Source organism: Lissotriton vulgaris, chromosome 12 (assembly GCF_964263255.1).
Source record: "Lissotriton vulgaris chromosome 12, aLisVul1.2, whole genome shotgun sequence".
In the NCBI taxonomy this organism is placed as follows: Eukaryota; Metazoa; Chordata; class Amphibia; order Caudata; family Salamandridae; genus Lissotriton; species Lissotriton vulgaris.
In genome coordinates, this window is record NC_141700.1 from 508,043,451 (window position 1) to 508,064,316 (window position 20,866).

Consider the following 20,866-nt stretch of genomic DNA (forward strand, 5'->3'; position numbering starts at 1 on the left):
GTATGGAAATATCCCGGAACAGCTAAGGGAGTTGTTACCCACAAGCTGCAGACAGGCTCAGCTCGTGCTAGAGCACCATCTCACATGAAACCACGCACTCTGCCGCCAGGATTGTTAAGGCCTGACTCATAGGTTAACATGTGTCCAGTTAGGGTTAGATATAGGTATACTATATCTAAGTAAGAGGTGATTACACTAACTTACCCCAGCTGAGTGATCAGCCAGTTGTGTCAAATATGGAGGCCAGGCCAGGGGTGGCACAATACATGCTGCAGCCCCTGGTAGGCCTTGGCTACACCTATGCCCTGGGTACCTATGGTACACTGTTACAGGGGCCTATAAGGGGAACCAGTTCAAATTGTGTATGCACCTAAGGTACATGGAGTCCATTTTAAAGAGAGCAATTAGCCTGGGGCCCTGAGTAGCAGGATCCCAGGCCAACTATGTCAAAAACCAGCTAAACACCAGGCAAAAAGTTTGGGGGTAACCATAGTCAGATATCCACCTTCCTACACTAACCTGTCTCTTCTTTCCTTCGTCCTACAGCGCCAAGACGCCTCTGCATAAGAGCGCTCTAAAATAATTCAGTCAGTCAGTCATATGCTTAAGTTTCTCTTTTGGCACACACAAGTGGGGAGGATGCCAACTTATCTTACACCGTGGATGGATTGCACAGGATATAACTTCATTACAAAGTTATTTATAAACTCGTATTTATTTTAGAGGCAGTGTCACCCTCTACTTTGAAACAAATCTGTGTTGTAGTGATTATTCCACATCCGCAGTCAACAGAATTTTGTTTGGGTCTGCAAAAAATTGTCAACCACATCAAGGCTAAACCTCGCATCATGTAGGGTGCAGTGTTTTGTCATTTAATTCTGTTCATCTTCCTTCTTACAGGAACATGATCACAATTTATGATTTTGTTTTTATAGATTACTAAACTTTGCTATGAAGAGGCAGCAGCACAAGAGCAGACTGGTCAGGTGGAGGAGTGTCTTAAAATGAACCTACTCAAAGTTAAAACGGAGCTTTGTAGAAAGGTACCATTTGTTATTTCATGTTGAATTTGACAGTTTCACTTAACATTTATAGTACATAATGTCATCCGTAGTAATACATTTGGATTAGCAGACTACTCTCCCTACGCTTGTACAGAGTATTTTATTCAGAAGCATTCCTTGAGAAAAAAAAACACTTTGTAATGTTTGTCCTAGTTTCAGTGCCCACTGCCTCCAGATTGTAGAAAGCCATGGCATGTATCCCTTACTGTGGCAAAAGAAATTCTGTCAGTCATAATGGTTGCATGTCTGGCCTGTCTAAAGTATGCTCTGTGGTGTACCATAGATTATGAGTGGTCATGCCAGGTGGGTCTGCATTCTCAAATTTGTTTAGACCAATTTGGAAATTCAATCCCTCATCCTTCAGTAACTTTGAATTATTTAAATGTCTGCAGATCATTTTTGTTTAAATATGGATATTCCTCAACTCTATTATCCCAAATTGTTTTGACAGTGTAAGATCCATGCTTTCCTGTGGTTCGCTTGACTTCCTGTTGTCTTTATTTTTGACAGTGCTGTTACTTTGCTCCTTCCTTACAGGAAGTGCTAAACATGCTGAAGGAGAGCAAGGCGGATATCTTTGTGGACCCTGTGCTTCACACTGCTTGTGCTCTCGATATAAAGCATCATTGTGCTGCTATTCCCCCAGGAAGGGGGCGCCGTAAGTATAATTGTTTTGATATGCCAGTTACTGTTTTGAGTTTGAACCTGTCCTTAAAAATGGGGAAACAATGTTGCACTTTAACGACAGGGTACCCTGCCAGCTAGAGGCAAAACAGTCTATCTGAAAGAGACAGTTAGTTGTAGATTCCTTACCTTAGCAATTCCCCCCGGTGTAAGACTGGATCTGAAGATTTTTCTTTAGCAGTACCCCTGCGCATCGGTATGTGGCGTCAGACGACTCCACGTCCGGCGTCTTGGTCGCTTGGATGCAGTCACGGTTCCTACTTAGACGCCGTCCCTGCGCGCTGACATCAGTACTTTATTTTTCCACGCTAGCTTAGTGGAGACCCAGAGAGCGTTTCCTCTTAGCCACTTTTTGGCTTGTCTTTTTGGCAACTTTTTTCGACTTCTTTATTCGAGTCTAGGACTCTTGGTGCAAGAGGGATGTCCCAACGTCTGACCGGTTTCAAGCCATGTGGTTCCTGTCAAAAGATGATGTTGGTGACAGACCCTCACCTTGTGTGCTTAAGGTATCTGCAGCACGAGCACGACCGGAAGTTGTGCTCCTACTGCCGGGCCATGCACCCAAAGACTTTACAGAAGCCGTCCCAAAAGTTGTTGGAGGCCCTGCGGTTCGATCCGCGTCGTTCCCGGTCTCGTTCGATAGGAAGGTCTCAAGACCATTTGTGGAGCTCTCACTCCTTGTCGCACTCCCAAGTCGGTGAGGTCATTGGTTAAGTCCAAACACAAGATAAAGGCAAAGAAGTGCAAGCCCTCTTCACCTTCTCCCTGTTATTTGGCTGATGCGATGCGGGAATAAAAGCATTGTCGCTCAAAGGCTCTGTCTGCAGTGCCTGCTTAAGTAACGACTCCGCTCCTCTCAGCTTTTGCATGAGCCAGAGCGCCCCCTGCTCAATTTCAACAGTTTTACGAGGTCTTGCACCTCATTTTTGAGCAGTCCGCCTTTGCCGGTTCGGGCCCCATGGAGTGGGACGGGTGGTCCTGGTCCTACGATGCCAGTGGCCCTGGAGGACCCCCGCTGATCCAGACCTGGATTCGGATCACTCCTCCAGACACTCGCTTGCTTTCTCCCCCTACTGTGGCTACGGAGGAGGGAGCATCCTATGCTGTGGTGGTGAGAAGGGCAGCCGAGGTCCTGGGCCTTATCTCCCTTCGGTAGCAGTCAGAACTAACCTCTTGACAGGTGCTTTAGCCTGCGACTTTCTTGTCTGAACCCCTATTGCAGTTCAATGAGGCTTTCACCGACATCCACCGGGGCACTTGGTCCAATCCCAGCGGCTTCTGTGGAGCGGACGATTGCCCGCCGCCACTGCCCGGCCTCGGGCGGCCCAGTGTTCCTGACCCAACATCTTTCTCCCGAGACTTTGGTGGTTCAATCCTTTTCTTCAAAAGCTGCATTCCCTTCTGCCCCTCCAGTCTGCTTTTCATCTCTTTTGTGGCTACGGAAGGGGCGCCCAACTACGTCCGGCCCAGTCTAGTCACAGGTTCATGCAAGCTGCCCAGCCTCTGCGTGACCGCGGATGTGGGACTTTGCGGGTCTAGGCACCGGCGGGCCAGTCCACCCTTTCCTCCCTGCCGCAGTCTCCAAGCCTTTTTAGTCCAACTTTTCAGGCCCATCAACGGCCAGTTGGATGCAGAATTTACCATCATCTCCTCCATGGACAATCCATCACCTCGGACAGGTGGGTTTTGCAAATCGTCCGAAGGGGCTACTACCTCCCCTTCGCGACTACCCCTCCCTCCATGCCACTGTCTTTCGATTGCCTGTCGGGGGATCATTTGGCACTTCCCCGCCATGAATTCTCAGCTCTCTTGGCCAAGGGAGCTATAGAGAGGGCCCCTGTGCCAGAAGTAGGTTGTGGTTGCTACGCCTGCTACGTTCTGGTGCAAAGGAAGACAAAGGCCTGCGTCCTATTCTAGACCTCTGGGCCCTCAATCGCTTCCTCCTAAAGGAGAAGTTCAAAATGCTCACGTTGGCTCAGGTCCTGTCTGCCCTCGATCCCGTAGACTGGATGGTGGCGTTAGACTTGCAGGACACCTATTTCCATATTCCGTCTTGCCAGCCCACAGATGCCATCAACGGTTTATGGAGGGCCACAAGCACTTTCAGTTCACCGGGCTCCCCTTTAGCCTTACCAGTGCTCCTTGGGTGTTAACAAAAGTGATGGCTCATCTGCGCAGATCAGGGGTTCCAGTCTTCCCCTATCTTGACGACTGGCTGTTGAAGGTAGGTTCCTCCCAGGCTGTCGTCTCCCATCTCCAGACTACGGCTGACCTCCTGCATTCTCTGGGGTTCACTATAAACGTGCCTAAGTCACACCTAACTCACTCTCAGACGCTTCCTTTCATCTAAGCTATTCTGGACACAGTGCCGTTTCTGGCCTATCCTCCCGAGCAGTGAGTCTGGGAAATTCAGGCTATGATACTGATGTTTCAGCCTCTATCCCGTATTTTGGTGAGAATGACTGAGGCTGCTGGGCCTCATGGCCTCCTGCATCCTGCTGGTGGATCATGCCAGATGGTATATGCAGGCTCTGCAGTGGGACCTGAAGTTACAGTGGGTGCAGCATCAGGGGAATCTTTCCAACTAGGTTCATATCTCAGAGGGAACTGCAGTGGTGGCTAACAAACCAAGCATGGGTCAGAGACCGATCCCCCTCTCTTCCCTAACCAGATCTAGCAGTGATGACAGATGGTTCACTCCTGGGATGGGAGCGGCAATCTGGGAGAGGTGGATATCAAAGGTCTCTGGTCTCGGGGGTGGAGCCAAGCTCGACAACGAGATGGCCGCACGTTAGCTCGGCTCCGCCGTCCTACCTGCCTACATTCTAATATCCTGTCGCTCATCCTGCCCAAAACGGACAACAACTTATATGCAGAGCTTTGCAGTCACTTACCATCCATCCTGGTGGGTCCGGTGCTCGGTAGATCCACAGCGGCGTCCTCCCGGAAAGTGCGGCCTCCCCGGGGTTGAGACCGGGGCCTCGCCCTTAGCGAGTTGCCGGCGAGACGGTTTCGGCGGCGGCCTCGGGTGGAGGTCTGGGGCTGGCCGGAAGATGCCGATGTGCGAAGAGCCCGGAGGCAAATGAACGTGCCTGGGACACCCGTCCGGTGCTCCAGAGGTGGTGTGCGGCAAGTTGTGGGTTGGGGACGCCGTGTTTGGTGGCTCCCCCCTTTGTTTCCGTCCGGCCGTACCGGGCTCCTTCGCTTGGTGGCGAAGAGGGATTTTGGCGGAGCGGTGTCGCCGGCGGGTCCCCCTCTTTTGTGGTCACCATTTCAGCGCTGTGGGTGCTGCTTGTGCGCTTGAGGGGGGTCCCGCATGGGTTCTGCTGTTGAGCTCACCCCTGGAGATGATTCCGGAGAGACGGCGTAATTGTCGCAAAATGGCGGCTGCTGCCATGTCCTGTGCAGGGTCCCGGGATGCCGATTTCTTGCCCTTGTACTCCGCTTGGGCCTGTACTGGTGAGCTCGAACCCACGATTGGCGACGTCCTGCAAGCTTTGAAGACCTGGAGGTCGACCATGGTCCGGGACTCCTGTGTGCAGGGGGATGTAATGGCCGCCATTGCTCCCGGGTCAGCTTTTGAGGACGCGGATGGGCCCGGTGAGGTAGTTGATTGTTCTCCGCTTTCTGGTTGGGGTAGCGATGATCCGATACATGAGCGGGTGGAACCGCTGGTGTTCATTGACACTGGTATACACGGCTGCTGTGAACAGTTTCTGCATTGCCCTCGGGAGAGGGGGTTCTATTGGCTGCTTCCATTAATAGTCCAGCAACTTTTCCACAGCCTTTTCTCATCGCCATGTCCTATGCCCACTGGATCTACGCACATTGCGACGTTGGCTAAGAAAGGACTAGGATGAACCCGGTTCTTACTTCGGAGGACTACTAATCGGTGAATGGAGTTATGGACTGCCCTACATTGTGATACTTTGTTGATTCCTTCGTATTTACGTGTTACTGAACACTTGCCAGTTACGTTTTGGGCCACGCTCATGGCGTGTGTGGGCGGGGCCGTACCATTTGCTAAATGGTTCCTCTCCCCAGGCTTTTCTTTTTTCTCTCTTTCTTTTTCCGTTTCTCTATATTCTTTTTCTATATTTCGGGTTCATAATTGGGGCGACAGGCACGCTGCTGGGGGGGGGGGTAGGCCGTATCCTTCTGCAGGGGTGCAGGGTGGGACGGGTGGAGTAGGGTCTATTAGGTTGTTCTTTGTTTCTATGGCTCTTTTGTGTCCTTTTCTTGGGTCTCCACGACTGTGCGTAACCCCGCGGGATGAGTTACTGTGAGGGGAGGAATAGGTTAGTTAGTTAATAACATTGACTTACAGCGTTAGGTAATATCATCTAACCACTCCGTGCCTTTAATTGATGATGGTGCTTTCCAGTTTTGTTCCGTGGCCGGCCCCCGGGTTGTAGGCCCGTATTTGTACGCATCCATTTCCTCAAATAAAGGTTTTCAAAAATTAAAAAAAAAAAAAAAGGTCTCTGGTTTCCGGGGGAATCTGGAGGACTCGACATAAACATGCTGGAGCTCCAAGCGGTCAAATTGGCATTGAAGTACTTTACACTCTCCGTCAAGGAAAGGCTGGTAAAAGTATTCATGGACACCACCAACGCCATGTGCTACTGAAATAAACAGGCCGGATGGGATCGTGATCCTTTATCAAGAGCTCCTGCATCTCTGGACATAGCTGGTACAGCATGGCATATCCAGGTGGTTCCCTGAAGTGCTCAAGAAGATCCGGAATGACCAGGTCCAAGTCATTCTTGTGGGCACGGAGAGTATGGTATCCTGAGCATTGATCATCCGATCAGCTGCCGCTTCGGGAGCATCTTCAGTTGCAGCAGCAAGGGAGGGTCATCGACCCGAACTTGCCAGCCCTTCCCTTTCTTGCTTGGAAATTGAGCGGCAGCAGTTGGTAGCTTTCGACCTTCCTCCCGAAGTCTGTAATGTTGTTCTGCCAGCCAGGTGTCCCTCCACCAAGACGGTTTATGCCTGCAGATGGAAAATGTGTGTATCATATAGAACAGAAAAGTCTATTGACTCTTTCTGTCTCATTTTCCGTATCTTACTTTTTATTTTTACTCTTGTCCAGTAGGGCTCTGCTCCGGTCACTCTAAAAGCGTATCTTTCTGCCTCGTCTGCTATTTTGTGGCTGCCTGACCAAACCCCCTTATTTAAATCTTTCATTATATATTTCTGAAAGTTCTTGTACCAATGTGTAAGAGTGACTCTGTATATACTGGACCAAAGTAAGGTACAGTGTGCACAGTCAACAGTCCCCAGAGGTATGGCAGAGGCAAAAGTTGGATATAACCATACTCTCTAGAGTGGTAGCTTGGTCGAGCACGAAGGCAGTATCAGAGGACAGTGTAAAGCATTTGTTGTACACACTCAGTCAGCAAATGGTCTCACACACTCAAACTGAACTCTAGGCCAATTGTTTGTATAAAAATACATAGTTGTTTTATTTTAGAACCAACAATAGGTATCAAAATATACTTTCTCAGAATGAGTTACTTTAGTTGAATACTTTTCAAATAGGCAATAGACCTTTGAATGCAATAGTTACAGTTGTTGCAACAGGCAACACAATTTCAAACACAATGTGACATTTTGCTCAGTGGGAATTTCTAGTTAAATGGCAATTAATTACTTTATGGATTACTTTTCTAACCACAGGACTGGATCCTCGATTCAGTCCTGGGACATCTCCTGTAAACAGTTGAGTAAAAGCGTTTTGGTTACAGTTGTGATTTTTAAGGAATATTATTGTATTTTAAAAGTTGACACTTGGAAACTTTTTCACATAGAATCACCAATGTTATCCTATTGGAGGAAATTCACTTAGCAGGTAAGTTAGGTTATCGTTACTTTTTTTCTTACTCAGTGCTGGATCCTGCACTGGGACATTTCCTGAAATCAGTTGAGAAAATGCGTTTTGGTTATTAGACTGATTTTTAAGGAATATTTGCCGTTTTCAAAAGTGGACACTTTCAATCTTTTTGGGAGAAAAAGTGTCAATGTTATACTATGAGGAAAAATGAGTTATCGGTTTCAAGGTAAGTGATTGGTCTTTTGAGTTAGGGTTCTGGGGTTAGACTCGGGGGTCTCCCAGGTTCTGTGATGCACTGTTGTTGCACCCTCAGCGGCACTCGGGCGGCCGGGTGCTGAGGCCCAATGTTATGCAATGGGGGATAGGGGAACTCCGGTTGGTGGCAGCTGGCAAGCAGGCCACAGGGTTGCGGGAGCAAAGCTCCTACGGTTAAGCTCAGGGCACGTTGGAGACCAAGTTAGCACCCTCAGCAGTTCTAGGGCAGCCAGGTGCAGGGTGCGGTTTTGAGGTCGGGTGCTCTGTTGATTTCAATGGGAATTCTCTGGGACAAAAATACTGCAGGCTCGGGTATAAGGATCTTCCAGAAGTGACCACCACTTCGAGGGGTAGGTTGAGATGTAGAGGGATGGTTAGGCACCGCTGGGTTGGGCACACACGGTCATGGGGCGTCTGATGCAGGGGTGCCTTTGGATGTCTTACCCGCTCTGGTCGCGGTAGGGGGGGCCCTCTGGATTGAGGCTGCAGGCGTCGTCTGGAGGCTTGAGGCAGGTCAGGGTTCGCCGGATCTTGGGTCAGGATTGCCGGGGGGACCTCCTCGTGTTTGTTCACTCAAACACCGGCCGGGCTCGGCAGGTGCAGAGTGCGCTGGATTTGCGGTTCCTGGTTTGCACCAGAAGCTGCAGTTCAAACACGTCCGATGTTCACGGGAGAAACCGCTTGGGAAGTGAAAAGTAGGCAGGTGCTCCGGGGTTTGTGAGGTTGCTGGCCGCTGGACACGCCTGGATTTCGCAGGAGCAGGTTCGAGGGGAGATAGGCCTGTAGGGCTGGAGCCAAGTCAGTGAGCGTCATCCTCCTTGTTAGCTCTGCACAGCTTCTCGTCTTTCCTCTTTTCTTGTCGTCTCTGGATCTGAGGAAGGAAGGTTCAGAGTGCCCCTAAATACTAGAGTTGGTAATGCCGCTGCTCGCCATCATATAGCACTAGAGACCCGGACCTGACACTCAAAAGTTACCCCTGAGTCTGCTGTATTCGGGAGTCATCAGAGTGGAGCTTTGTCACCAAAAAACAAGTTATTGCCCAAGGATGAATTTCACTGTGCTCCCAATACAGGGTGACAGGTAGTCCAGTGGTGACTGTACTCCTGCCAGACCTGAGAAGACTGCGAGGGACATTGACCCCTGAGGCCAGGACTGCTTCACTAAGCTTGTGGTCCAAAAAGTAGTTGTAGGAGACCCATGTTGACCTTCAGCATCCTGTATCCCTTTGCATCAGGACTATTTCGTAGGAGTCTATGACTAGGAGTTGCAACGATTAGAACTGACTGAAGGCTGCTCTTTGTGTTGGATAACTGTTTCTGTGGACCTTGCTGATCCCCCTAACTAGGTCCCTGCTGGAGTTTGTCACCTAAAGTGACTCATAGTAATCACATTGATATTTACCAAAGTGTTGAATTCATTGAATTAGCCAATGCTGGTTTGTGATTGTTAAACAAAAATGCATATGTTCGAGGCATATGAGCTGCAGATCTCACACTGAGCATTAAATCGCCACCTGGTGTTGGGCTCGGATGATTGCATGTTGTCGTCTTGGAAGAAGTCTTTGTAGTTACGAGATAGGGGACTCCTCCCTTGGACGATAGTGCGCATGAGCATCGATTCCATCCTTAGATTGTTTTTTTCTGCCACTGGGTTCGTATGTAACTTTTCCGTTCCTGTTCAGAAACCTACTTTCTAAGTAGTTCGACGCTTAAAAAGTTAAACTCTTCTAAACAACTTTCGACATCAATAACCATCGACTCGATCTCATCAGCTCGATTCCGGTCGTCGACGCGGGCCGTTGGGCCTATCCATGCAGTGATGCCTACAGCTCATGGAAAGGACGCAGTTCAAGAAATGCTCCCAGTGTGGAGCAAAATTCCCGCACAGTGACCGTCACAAGGTCTGTAACCTGTGCTTATCACCTGAACACAAGTCCAGCTGTCCAGCCTGCGCATCCTTTCGATTCGAGAAGACCATTCGGGATCGGAGGGCCCGCCGACACATCATGCAGAGATCAGCTCCGGACCCGGTGGACATCTTCGAGGGTCCAGATGTTCCAGAGTAAGATTCCGAAGATCTAGAAATCGTATCTGGGGTAGACGACTCCGATGACTCCATACTTTCGGGTCAACGCGGGAGTACTACTGCCACTACCCCAACCCCTAAATTGAAAGCAAGGGTCAACACTCCGCCTCCGGGACCCAGTTGCGACGGAAAGACTTCAGAAGCCTCGCCTTTGAGCATGGCTCCGAAGAAAATTCAAAAGCCTTCCGGTAGCTCGGGACCGAGCAAACCGCATGTGCCGATACCACCAGCTCCCTCGGCACCGAAACCGAGAGAAGTGACGGTTCCGAAATCCACTCCGAAACAGTCGACTCCGAAAGACAAAACTGCTCCGAAAATAATAAAACCTGCTTCTGACGCTTCCAAGCCGACAAAACCAGCTTTGGCTCCAAAGCCAAGATATTTGGAGCCAAGACCTACGCCAAAGGACTCTGCCACAACTCCTAAGGCTAAAGACAAAGAAAAGCAACAACCACGCTCTGAACCGAAAAAAATCTGCACTGATAGCGGTTCCTCAAGAAGAGGAGCTTTTTCACCTTGATCCTAGACAGAAAAAGATCTATATTGACCCAAGGACAGGACATGTTTCTACTATGCCAGACAGAAAGAGGAAGTTAGATACAGCACCTCCACCTCCAGTGCCTGTAAAGAAGGACTCTGCCACATCACCCATGCACCCTTCTCCTATACCCCCCTCTATTCCACCTCCTCTTCCTTCACCTCCTCAAAATTCTCCTCATTTTTCACCACAACATAACCTCATGATGATATTATGGGGGGAGGGGACGACCCAAATGACCCTTTTAACTACCCAACAGATCCACCTGACTAGGAGTACCCAATCGCACAGGATGTACCAGTTATCCCTGACCCACATCCATACCCATTCAAACATCTCCTCCAGAAGAGAATATTGGGTTTGGACACTTAATAGAGCTGCCATTCATCATGGGGTCACAATGCACTCGGATGAGGCAGAAGAAGATTTTTTACTAGACACTTTTGAACAATCCCAAAAGTCAGTTCAGATATTACCTATGATCAAAGGGGTCATCAAGCATGCACCAGAAGTGTTTACAGATCCTGTATGTGCTAGGATCATAATCCCCAGAATAGAAAAGAAATATAGACCTGCTCCTGTGGATCCTGCCTACATTAAGGGATAGCTACCTTTAGATTCCCTAGACCTTTCCAACGCTAGAAAACGAGCAAACTCCCAAACCCTAGGGGAAGCGCCACCTCCTGATAAAGAGTGAAAATTATAGACGCTTCAGGGAAGAGAATAGCTGCCCAGGCAAGCAACACATGGCGCATAGCTAACATACAAGCCCTCCTCGCCAGATACGACAGGGCCCATTATGATCAGTTAGAAACACTCTTACAGCATCTACCTAACCAATATAAATCACAAGCAAATGACCTTATCTAAGAGGGTAAACTAATTTCTAAAGCTTCCATCAAGTGCGCACTTTATGCAGCAAACACTGCATCTAGAGCAATAAAAACTAGTGTCCTCCTTAGACGCCATGCATGGCTACGCATCTCGGGCTTTAAGCAAGAGGTGCAAACTACCATCTTAAATCAGCCATTTAACCAACAGCAGCTTTTTGGGCCAGCTGTAGACACAGCACTTGAAAAAATGAAAAAGGACACTGACACTTCCAAATCTATGGGAGCTTTGCAATCCCCACAAACACAAGGCTCCTTTCGTCGCTCCTTCTATAGAGAAGGCACCAAACAAGCTGGAGCAGACAATTCAGCTTCCTTTAAAACCAATACGCAAACATCCTTCATAAAAGGATATTTTAGAGGAGGCTACTGCGGCAACAACAAGGGAAGAGGTTGAGGTAATAACATCAATCGAACCTCTCCCACCACAAAACAGTGACTTCCTTCCGCTCCCCCAATAGCATTCTACTCCTGTCGGGGGGGATACTAACAGTTCCTACCTGTATGGAATTCCATCAAAACAGACAAGTGGGTAAGACGGATTATCCAGTATGGTTACTGCCTAGAACTTACAGCTACCCCTCCACATATACCACCCAAACAGCGTCCAATGTCCACAGAACATCTTATGCTGCTCAAACAAGAGGTTCTCTCATTGCTTCAAAAGGACTCAATAGAGAGTTCCATTACAACATCAAGGGACAGGGGTTTACTCGCTGTATTTCCTAATACCCAAGAAGGACGGGACACTAAGACCAATTCTCGACCTCAGGCCACTCAATCTGTATATACACTCAGATCATTTTCATATGATCACTTCACAACAAGCGCTCCCATTGTTGCAACATGGCGATTTCATTACTACACTAGATCTCAAGGACGCCTACTTCCTCATTCCCATACATCCTTCTCACAGGAAGTATCTAAGGTTTGTACTAGTTTGTACTAGAAGGACAACACTATCAGTGAAGTCCTTCCATTCGGGGACACAACTTCACCAAGAGTGTTTACAAAGTTCCTAGCAGTAGTAGCAGCACATCTCAGAAGACAACACATCCATGTCTTCCCATGTCTAGACGATTGGCTCATAAAAGCCAAGCCATTCAACCAGTGTGTCCAACACACATCTTAGACAATTACAATATTGCACAACTTGGGGTTTACAATCAACTACACCAAGTCGCATCTCCAGCCCTCTCATGTACATCAACATCTAGGGGCTACAATAAACACTTCTACTGCTCTGGCTCATCCCAGTTCAGCCAGGATACAAAGCATTCAAGCCTTAGTCACAAGGTTTCAAAACCAACACTCTCTCCCAGCCAGAGTGTTCATGCAACTAATAGGCATGATGGCATCTTGCATTTTTATTGTACCATATGCAAGACTGCAAATGCGCCCATTGCAAGAAAGTCTAGCACATAAGTGGAACCAGGCTCAAGGACCACTTACAGACCTGGTGTTGGTGGACAGCCGCACACATCACTCTCTGCAGTGGTGGAACACCAAAAACTTGTCCAGATGGCGGCAGTCCTTCTAACCTGTTCCACAGATAGTACTTACAACAGACGCATCCCTGACAGGATGGGGAGCCCATCTCCTACACCATACAACTCAGGGAAGATGGACCACTCAACAAAAAGTGCTGCACATCAATCACCTAGAGTTGCTAGCATTAATCCTAGCACTGAAGTCCTTCCAAGTACATGTACAGAACAAAGCTGTCATGATCCTGACGGACAACATGACAGCCATGTACTACATTCAAAAACAGAGGCACACATTCTCTGCAACTGTCCCAGCTTGCACAGAGCATTTGGAGATGGGTCATTCCACAAAAAATATATCTACTAGCAGAACACCTTCTAGTAGTTCAAAATCAGATTGCAGATCTGTTAAGTCGACCGACACAACAGATTCACGAATGGGAACTACATCCGTAAGTTCGTCTACCTTTCTTTCACAAGTGGGGTCATCCAGACCTAGATCTGTTCACCACACACGAAAACACAAAATGCCCAACCTTCGCTGCCAGGTTTCCACACCCGCTGTCCAAAGGCAATGCGATATGGATGAACTGGTCAGGTACATTTGCGTACGCTTTTCCGCCACTCCCACTAATATCACTAGTAGTGCGCAAGCTACGACAACAGTCTCTCAAAATGATCTTAGTAGCTCCCACATGGGCACGCCAACCGTGGTTCACAACACTGCTAGAACTCTCTAGTTCCACACCAAAGACTGTGTCTGACACCATCCATGCTAACGCACAACCATGGAGACATCCGACATCCAGATCCGAATCAACTGAATCGGTCAATCTGGCTCCTGACGTCTTAGAGTTTGGTTACCTTAACCTGCCACCAGACTGTATGAATATCATTAAGGAAGCCAGAAGACCTACTATTAGAACTTGCTATGCTGCAAAATGAAAAAGATTTGCCATTTTGTGCACCAATAATCAAATTGTTTCCCTGGATGCTTCCATCTAGAATATCATCTGCTACCTTCTACACTTACAAAGATGTAATCTAGCCTATTCATCTATATGTCTACATCTTGCAGCCATTGCTGCGTACCTACAAAATAAACGACAACTGTCATTATTTAGAGTGCCTGCAATTAAAGCACTTATGGAAGTATTAAAAAGCATCAATCCTCCTAGGTTACCACCCACTCCAGTGTGGAACCTAAACCTTCTTCTTACCAGGCTTCATGGGAACCCCTTTTGAACCACAACACAAATGTGAACTGCAATTCCTCACATGGAAAACCGCTTTCCTTATTGCTATTACCTCTTACGAGAGTGAGTGAGATTCAAGCTTTCACTATACAAGAACCATTTTTACAATGACACCGTAACATAGTGGTCCTAAGAACAAATCCCAAATTCCTTCCTAAAGTCATTACTCCTTTTCATCTAAACCAATCAGTAGTGCTGCCAGTGTTTTTTCAGAACTCACACTCCATAGCAGAAAGAGCTCTCCACACACTAGACATGAAGAACCCTTCTCTATTACATTGACAGGACCAAATCCTTTCGCAAAACAAAACAATTGTTTGTAGCTTTCTCTCCACCACATAAGGGCACCCCATCTCTAAAGCTGGAATTGCAAGGTGGATTGTAAAGTGCATAAAAATATGCTATCAAAAAGCAAAACGTACATTAACAATTCCTCCTGGAGCACACTCCACACGCAAACTAAGAGCCTCTATGGATTTCTTAGGGAACATTCCCCTAGAAGACATCTGCAAGGCAGCAACGTGGTCTACAACACATACCTTCACTAAACGCTATTGTGTTGGTGTGCAAGCCAAGCTGCAAGCTGTCCTCAAAACTCTTTCAAACTACTGCAACAGATACAGGCGACCACCGCTAGGAGAGACACTGCTGTATAATCGATGCTCAGTGTGAGCTCTGCAGCTCGTATGCCTCGAACGGAAAATGCTACTTTCCAGTATGCATCTGTTCTTGGCATGTAGAGCTGCCGAGTCTCCCACGCCCACCCACCGGTATCTGTTCCAGTTCTATCTTACTTGGATATACACGCATGGACATCCCTTTTTTCTTTCTACTAACTCCATCATTTCCCATCATGGCGAAGAACAATATAAAGATGGAGTCAATGCCCATGCGCACTATCGTCCAAGGGAGGAGTCACCTATCTCTTGACTACAAAGACTTCTTCCAAGACTCCAACAACATGCAATCATCCGAGCCCAACACCAGGTGGCGATCTAATGCTCAGTGTGAGACTCTGCAGCTCTACATGCCAAGAACAGATGCATACTGGTAAGTAGCATTTTCCTTTCTGTTCCTTATAAAATCTTTATCTTCAGGACCCTCCTATGGTTGGCATTGGTTTTGGTGTCTAAAATTACATTTAAATGCCATCTATTTTCATTAATTGATGCCAGATTTCTTGAGTGTCTTGTGTATTACTTCCTCAATTTTTTTGTTGCTGTTTAAATACTTCACACCTGTTTCTTTTTGTAAGCCTGACTGCTCAAAGCCACAGATACCCAGGGTTGAGCTAAGGTTTTACCATACGAGACCTATTGGTCCTAAAGGGGTTGATAAGTGCATTACACACTGAGATTGCACAACACCCCCATATAATACAACTTACTCCCTCACACCAGGCATCCATCTGAAAAACTCGGTTTACGCTGAGCATTGGGTTAAGTTTGCAGCTTGCTATATTTCCCTCCATGGAGAACCATCACAAGATAAGTTGTGGGATGTTCTGCTTATCATTGTCTTTAGCCCAGCAAGGACTTTCCATGACTGAACTTCTAGCTCTGTCCATTCAATCTCCATACTCCATCTTCTTGCCGGGCAAACTGATGGGTACCAGGACAACGCTCTGTCAAAAGTTGTGATCGTGTTTTTGTCATCTGACAACCCATCACTCTTCTGGCATTCTTTGCTCCACCTCACCCCTCCAAAGAGTAGTGATCATACCAGGGACCATCTGGCAGGCTATCGGATCTTTTCGCTGTTCTTTGTGGGCAAAGAAGGGTAAGGCAGTGGCCAGGGTGTGGCGCTACGTAGGGAGGACCTACTCAGCATTTGTAAATTCCCTCTAGCACCTCAGTGGGACACAATGGTTTCCAAGCTCCAAGAATTGGTCACTAACACAGGGAACTCGATTACGTTATCTGGTGCTGGTAGGTTCATCCCCCACCGGCAGGGGTGTTGAATAGTACTGACCTCCAGACTGACTTGACTCTCCTGTTCCAGAACTTTGTTGCCACTCGGTCCTGACAGCTCTGGCTCCCCGGGCTACACTAGATGCGGCAGCAGGTCTCAAGCGACTCCCCTTTCCCTTCCTTGACTTATGTTGTCCTCATTTTGTTGTACCCTATGTCCCGAGTTTGGTTCAAACTACCCTATATCTGAACTGTTTGCATGACACCCGGTGGCGAGACTCATCAGCACTGATCCGCCCTGCCTATGGATGCTATCCCTTGACTTCTTGTTGTCATTGTGAGCTACTCCTCTGTCTCTCCTTTTGCTGTTGGATACTGCACATTATGCTGTTGGCAATCACTTTTCTTGTCTTTCTTTCTCGATGCATGAGCACTGCTCTGACTGTATGCTTAAAATGTGCGTTAATCAATAAAAAGATTTAAACAAAAAAAAGAAGGGTGAAGGCAGTGGCCGAAAAGGACCGTATTTAGGTGGATAGTCATCTTTCAAAATCTGCTACACGTTGGTCATACAGCTTTACCTAGAGGGTCTGAGGGCTCATTCAAACTGAGCCAAGGCTGCTTCCAGTGCATTGGCATGTAGATTGCTTGTTGTGAACATGTCCGCTGCAATGTGGGTGCCAGTCCACACATTCACAAAGCACTGCTGCCTTCACTGGTAAGAGTGGCACTTTTGCCTATCAAGCCTGCAGGACTGGTTGGATTTAGTCTTTCCACAGTCCCACTACCTCAGGATGTACTGCTTTGGTATCTATTCACAAGCTGAGGAATTTGAGGATAGAAGTGTCTATCAGAAGAACACCTTGCTTACCTTTGGTAACCCACTCTCTTGTGCATACTCGATCAACCTGCAGATTTCTAACCATCCTCCCTGTTCTGTGGATTGGCCTTTTTCTTTCTATAAAAAGGTCCCAATTTAAAGATCTCAACACTGTCACGTCTGTGCAATTATTGGGCTCGCGTCTGATTGCTTGGATTGAGTCAAGAAAGAAACTGATGTCCACATGCTGGGATGGCACTTATATGTGGTTCTGGTATAACGTCTGGGATGAGTCAAAGCAAACATGGAGCATACAGCACCCTGTGCTGTCATGCAGGAGTTACGATGAGAAAAATCTCTAGATCCAGTTTGACTCCTGTGGGGTATTCACAAGGTGAAGAATCTGCAATCAGCGTATCCACCAGAAAGAGTAAAAAGGAAGAAACATTTTCATTGGATCTCTGTCTTCATTTATTAAGTCAAGGTACAATGAAAAACAGTATAGATTTGGTTATGCCCTAATGTCTTTAAAGAGGTGTATCAGTTTACAAAGTCGTTACGAGCAGTATAATCCTATTCTACCACTTGCTCTGTCCTGCACGTCTGAGACCACTTTGCTTTCCTGCGGCAATCAACAAGGTCACTTCAATGGAAGGAGTTTCCATATACAGGTATGTGTTAGAACACCAAGTGGAGTTAGCCAGTTTGCATCTAAACACCATTGAAAAGGAAGTGAAATGTATCTCAACTATCCTCCTACGTTGTGTTTTGTCTGGCACCTTTCTCCCAATGAGTGAAACCAAGGATTGTGGAATGTCTGAGAAGGGGGCCTAGGTCATAACCTTGCCAATAGTCCTATTTGAAAATTTAGTGCTCCACGTTTAAACGCTGTAGATTAATTATGCTTTGGGGGAAAGGGATCGTTGCTTTGCCCCTTTATGTGCTAGCATAATTTGTCCTGCCTTTTTTAAATGACCTTTTAACTATTTGTGTTAAACTCTTGGCACAAGCTGGACAATGAGTTTGGATGTTATTTTCTGTGTTGTGCTGTACTTGAGTTGCTAACCTTGACTGCTCGATTTCTCTACTCCTGGAGAGTCCACTTTCTATAGGCAATACATTGATATTCCATTTGGAGTTTTAGTATTGGCGACCCTTGGTAACCAGGGGTGAGTTAGTGATCACACATGATATTCATCAGGGTTGAAAGCTTCAACCTAATAAGTGTAAATTATTACGTATGAGTGTGCAAACTTTTGAATCTTAAAACGTTACATCTGCATTTCTGACTGTGCTTTGTCATAGCCTGATCCATATGGGAAAACACACTTGAATTATAACCTGCCTATAAAAAGTGATTGCTGATTTTACCAATCTTGCATGTTTTAGAGATGTCTTGTCTTATGGAAGCATTGGAGGACAAACGAGTGAGATTGCAGCCAGAATGCAAAAAACGCCTGAATGACCGACTAGAGATGTGGAGTTTTGCTGCGAAGGTAGGAATTGAAAGCTATTAGCTGGCAAGTGTTTGGCAAACAGTTGCTTGCACAGATAATACTGCCTATTGACTCCCCAATTGCAGTTAAATTTGATGTCCTCCTGAGAAGGTACTGGAATAGTGTGCTTTCGAGTGAATAGTATGTGGTCTGGAAAAAAGAACGAATGCCACCAGAACATAATCTCATTTTATGTCTCAAAATGCAGCTTCATTCTAAACCTAAATGATATGCAGTTTCCCTACCTGAATAGGTTTGTAAGTAGCAAGTTTGGCTGTAGATACACCCACACACTGCATACTTCTGCCATCTCATGTTGGGCCATGACTTTTGCAACTCATTTTTGTTTGTTTTGAGGCACAATATCTGATGTGACTCCTTTTTTCCACATACACAAGGACAAATACTCACCTCTGATTGTTTTCTTGCCTCATCAGATTTATACGTTTGAATCCCAGTAATGAGACCAACACATTCATTTATTTATTCGGGCCATTCTTCAAGTTATCCAGCTTCTTCAAAAACAATTGCTGCATATACAAGTACTTCCATAAAACAAAGCAACTTCATAGCCTTTGCCAGACCTCACATGGAACTCTCCATTGCCAAGTCAGGCATTGTAAGATGGATCATTAAGTGCAGGCATATTTGCTATACCAAAGCTGAGTGACCACTATCTGTGCCTCACAAGGCACAGTTCATTTTTGATTTATCGCCTTTTGAAAATTCCCAAAGCGTACGGCTGGATCAAGACGATTTCCAGTAGTACATCAGTGCACTGTCAGGTGTCTGCATGCAGCACCATTCTTGCGTAGTTTCAGAAATGTGCGAAGCCTATATAGGCGCCACCGGCGTGCGCTGACATCAGTTCATCTATTTCCATTCCACCAAACGTAGATCAGACCTCTATTTAAGTCTCTTTTAAGCCCTATAAGGACTTTCGCAAACAAATGTCTGTGACCGATACTCTCCAAATTTGCCTCTGGTCCCTGGGATAGAGCCACACCTCTAAGTCCTGCAGTGAGTCCACATCGAAGAACCCAAAGGCCATACAAGACTGCGAGGCAAGGGGCGTGGCTTGGGCGCCGATGGCGATGGTCGCCTGAGAGCTCGGCTCCGGGACTGAGCCCGGGATTATCCTGTTAATCGGAGGCCGCGGGGCACCCTAGCCCCCGCAAATCGTTGTTCGGCCCGACTGGACCCTACTGAGGTGCCTGGCACAGCCTGGACGGGTGGTGTTCCGCCCGAAACTCGAAGTTTGTGGTCCCGAGGAGAGCGACCCAACATGGCGCCCGGACCCCTTTGTCCCCTTGGACGGGACCATTAGCCTGGAGGAACGCCGCTGGTCACAACGTGCCCTCCGCTCTTTTGTCTTCCTGGAAAGTGAGGAGCTGGACTTTGCCCTGCTGAGACTCTGATATTGGTGATTGCGCCTGGACGGTCAGATGCCCCTACCATAGTGAACCCCGGCACACGGACGCCTGGAGGTCCTGACGGTGGTGCCGACCCCCGACGCGGCACTTGGCTGCATCCCCCGATCGACCCGATCCCATGGGAAGCACAACCCCCTGGCGCCACAAAGTCTCTGGTGGTGTGGGTGGCCCTCGCTCCGGATCCTCGTCAACCAGACGGGCCTGCCCGGCCTGGCGCCGAGTGTCTCCGCCTCCTCCTCAGCGCTCTCAGACGACACGGTGGTGGCGCGAGCCGAAACTGTGGAGATCCACCTGGCCCTGGAGAAGAGGATCACCGGCCCTCACCCCGAGGGCCAGCATTCGGGAGAGTTATAGCCGATGCCCGCACTCGGTGGCACCTTCATCTGAGTCCACACTGTGCGCTTCCCGCGACATGGGGAAGCCGAGAGGGGCTAAGGGGACCACACCGGCCGCCTCTGACTCGGAGACCCCGGACAAGGAGGGCCATGGAAACCCGGGAAGTGCTGGTGGCGCGCCGCTGCAGCAACAGTTTGACCGCGTCCTGGAGGCGATTGCGACCACACGCTCGGCCCTTCAGCAGGACATTGCCCAGGTGGCGACGAGCCTGGGCCTCCTTAGGGCGGATCACGGCAAGCTGTCGGACAGGGTCAAAGAAGTGGAAGGCTCGGTGAAAACCTTGGAGCCGGCGCAGCGAACCTTGGCCGCGACAATGAAAGATGCCCTAACCCGGATTTCTGCCCTGGAGCAGCGAGCGGAGGATGCGGAAGGCCGTAACAGGCGCAACAACATCCGAGTGGTAGGCCTGCCGGAGAAGATCGAAGATGGCGACATGGTGGCCTACTTGGAAGCCTGGCTCCGAGACACGGTGGCCCCGGAGGGCCTATCCTCTTTCTACTCCCTTGAACGAGCTCATAGAGTCCCAGCAAGGCCACCGCAACAGGGCCGTGCACCGCGTCCAGTGGTGGCGCGCCTCCTGCATTTTCGCGACAGGGACCTCATCCTCAATGCCGCTAGACATAATGGCCCCTTCAAGGTGGAGAACAGCCAGGTGAACATCTTCCCGGACTACACCTATGAAACCCAACGCAGGCGGTTTTCATCCTTGGCGGTCA

At 48.1% G+C, this 20,866-nt stretch overlaps 1 protein-coding gene across 1 annotated transcript in view; it reads left to right on the top strand.

The window, feature by feature from the left end:
* The window catches only part of GLG1 (golgi glycoprotein 1), a 792,605-nt gene that overhangs the window by 721,244 nt on the left and 50,495 nt on the right, over nucleotides 1-20,866 (top strand). The window contains exons 23-25 of the mRNA XM_086945268.1: nucleotides 936-1,043; nucleotides 1,602-1,722; nucleotides 18,215-18,321. Of these exons, the coding sequence (XP_086801394.1) occupies nucleotides 936-1,043; nucleotides 1,602-1,722; nucleotides 18,215-18,321 (336 nt within the window). The remainder of the gene's footprint in view (nucleotides 1-935; nucleotides 1,044-1,601; nucleotides 1,723-18,214; nucleotides 18,322-20,866) is intronic.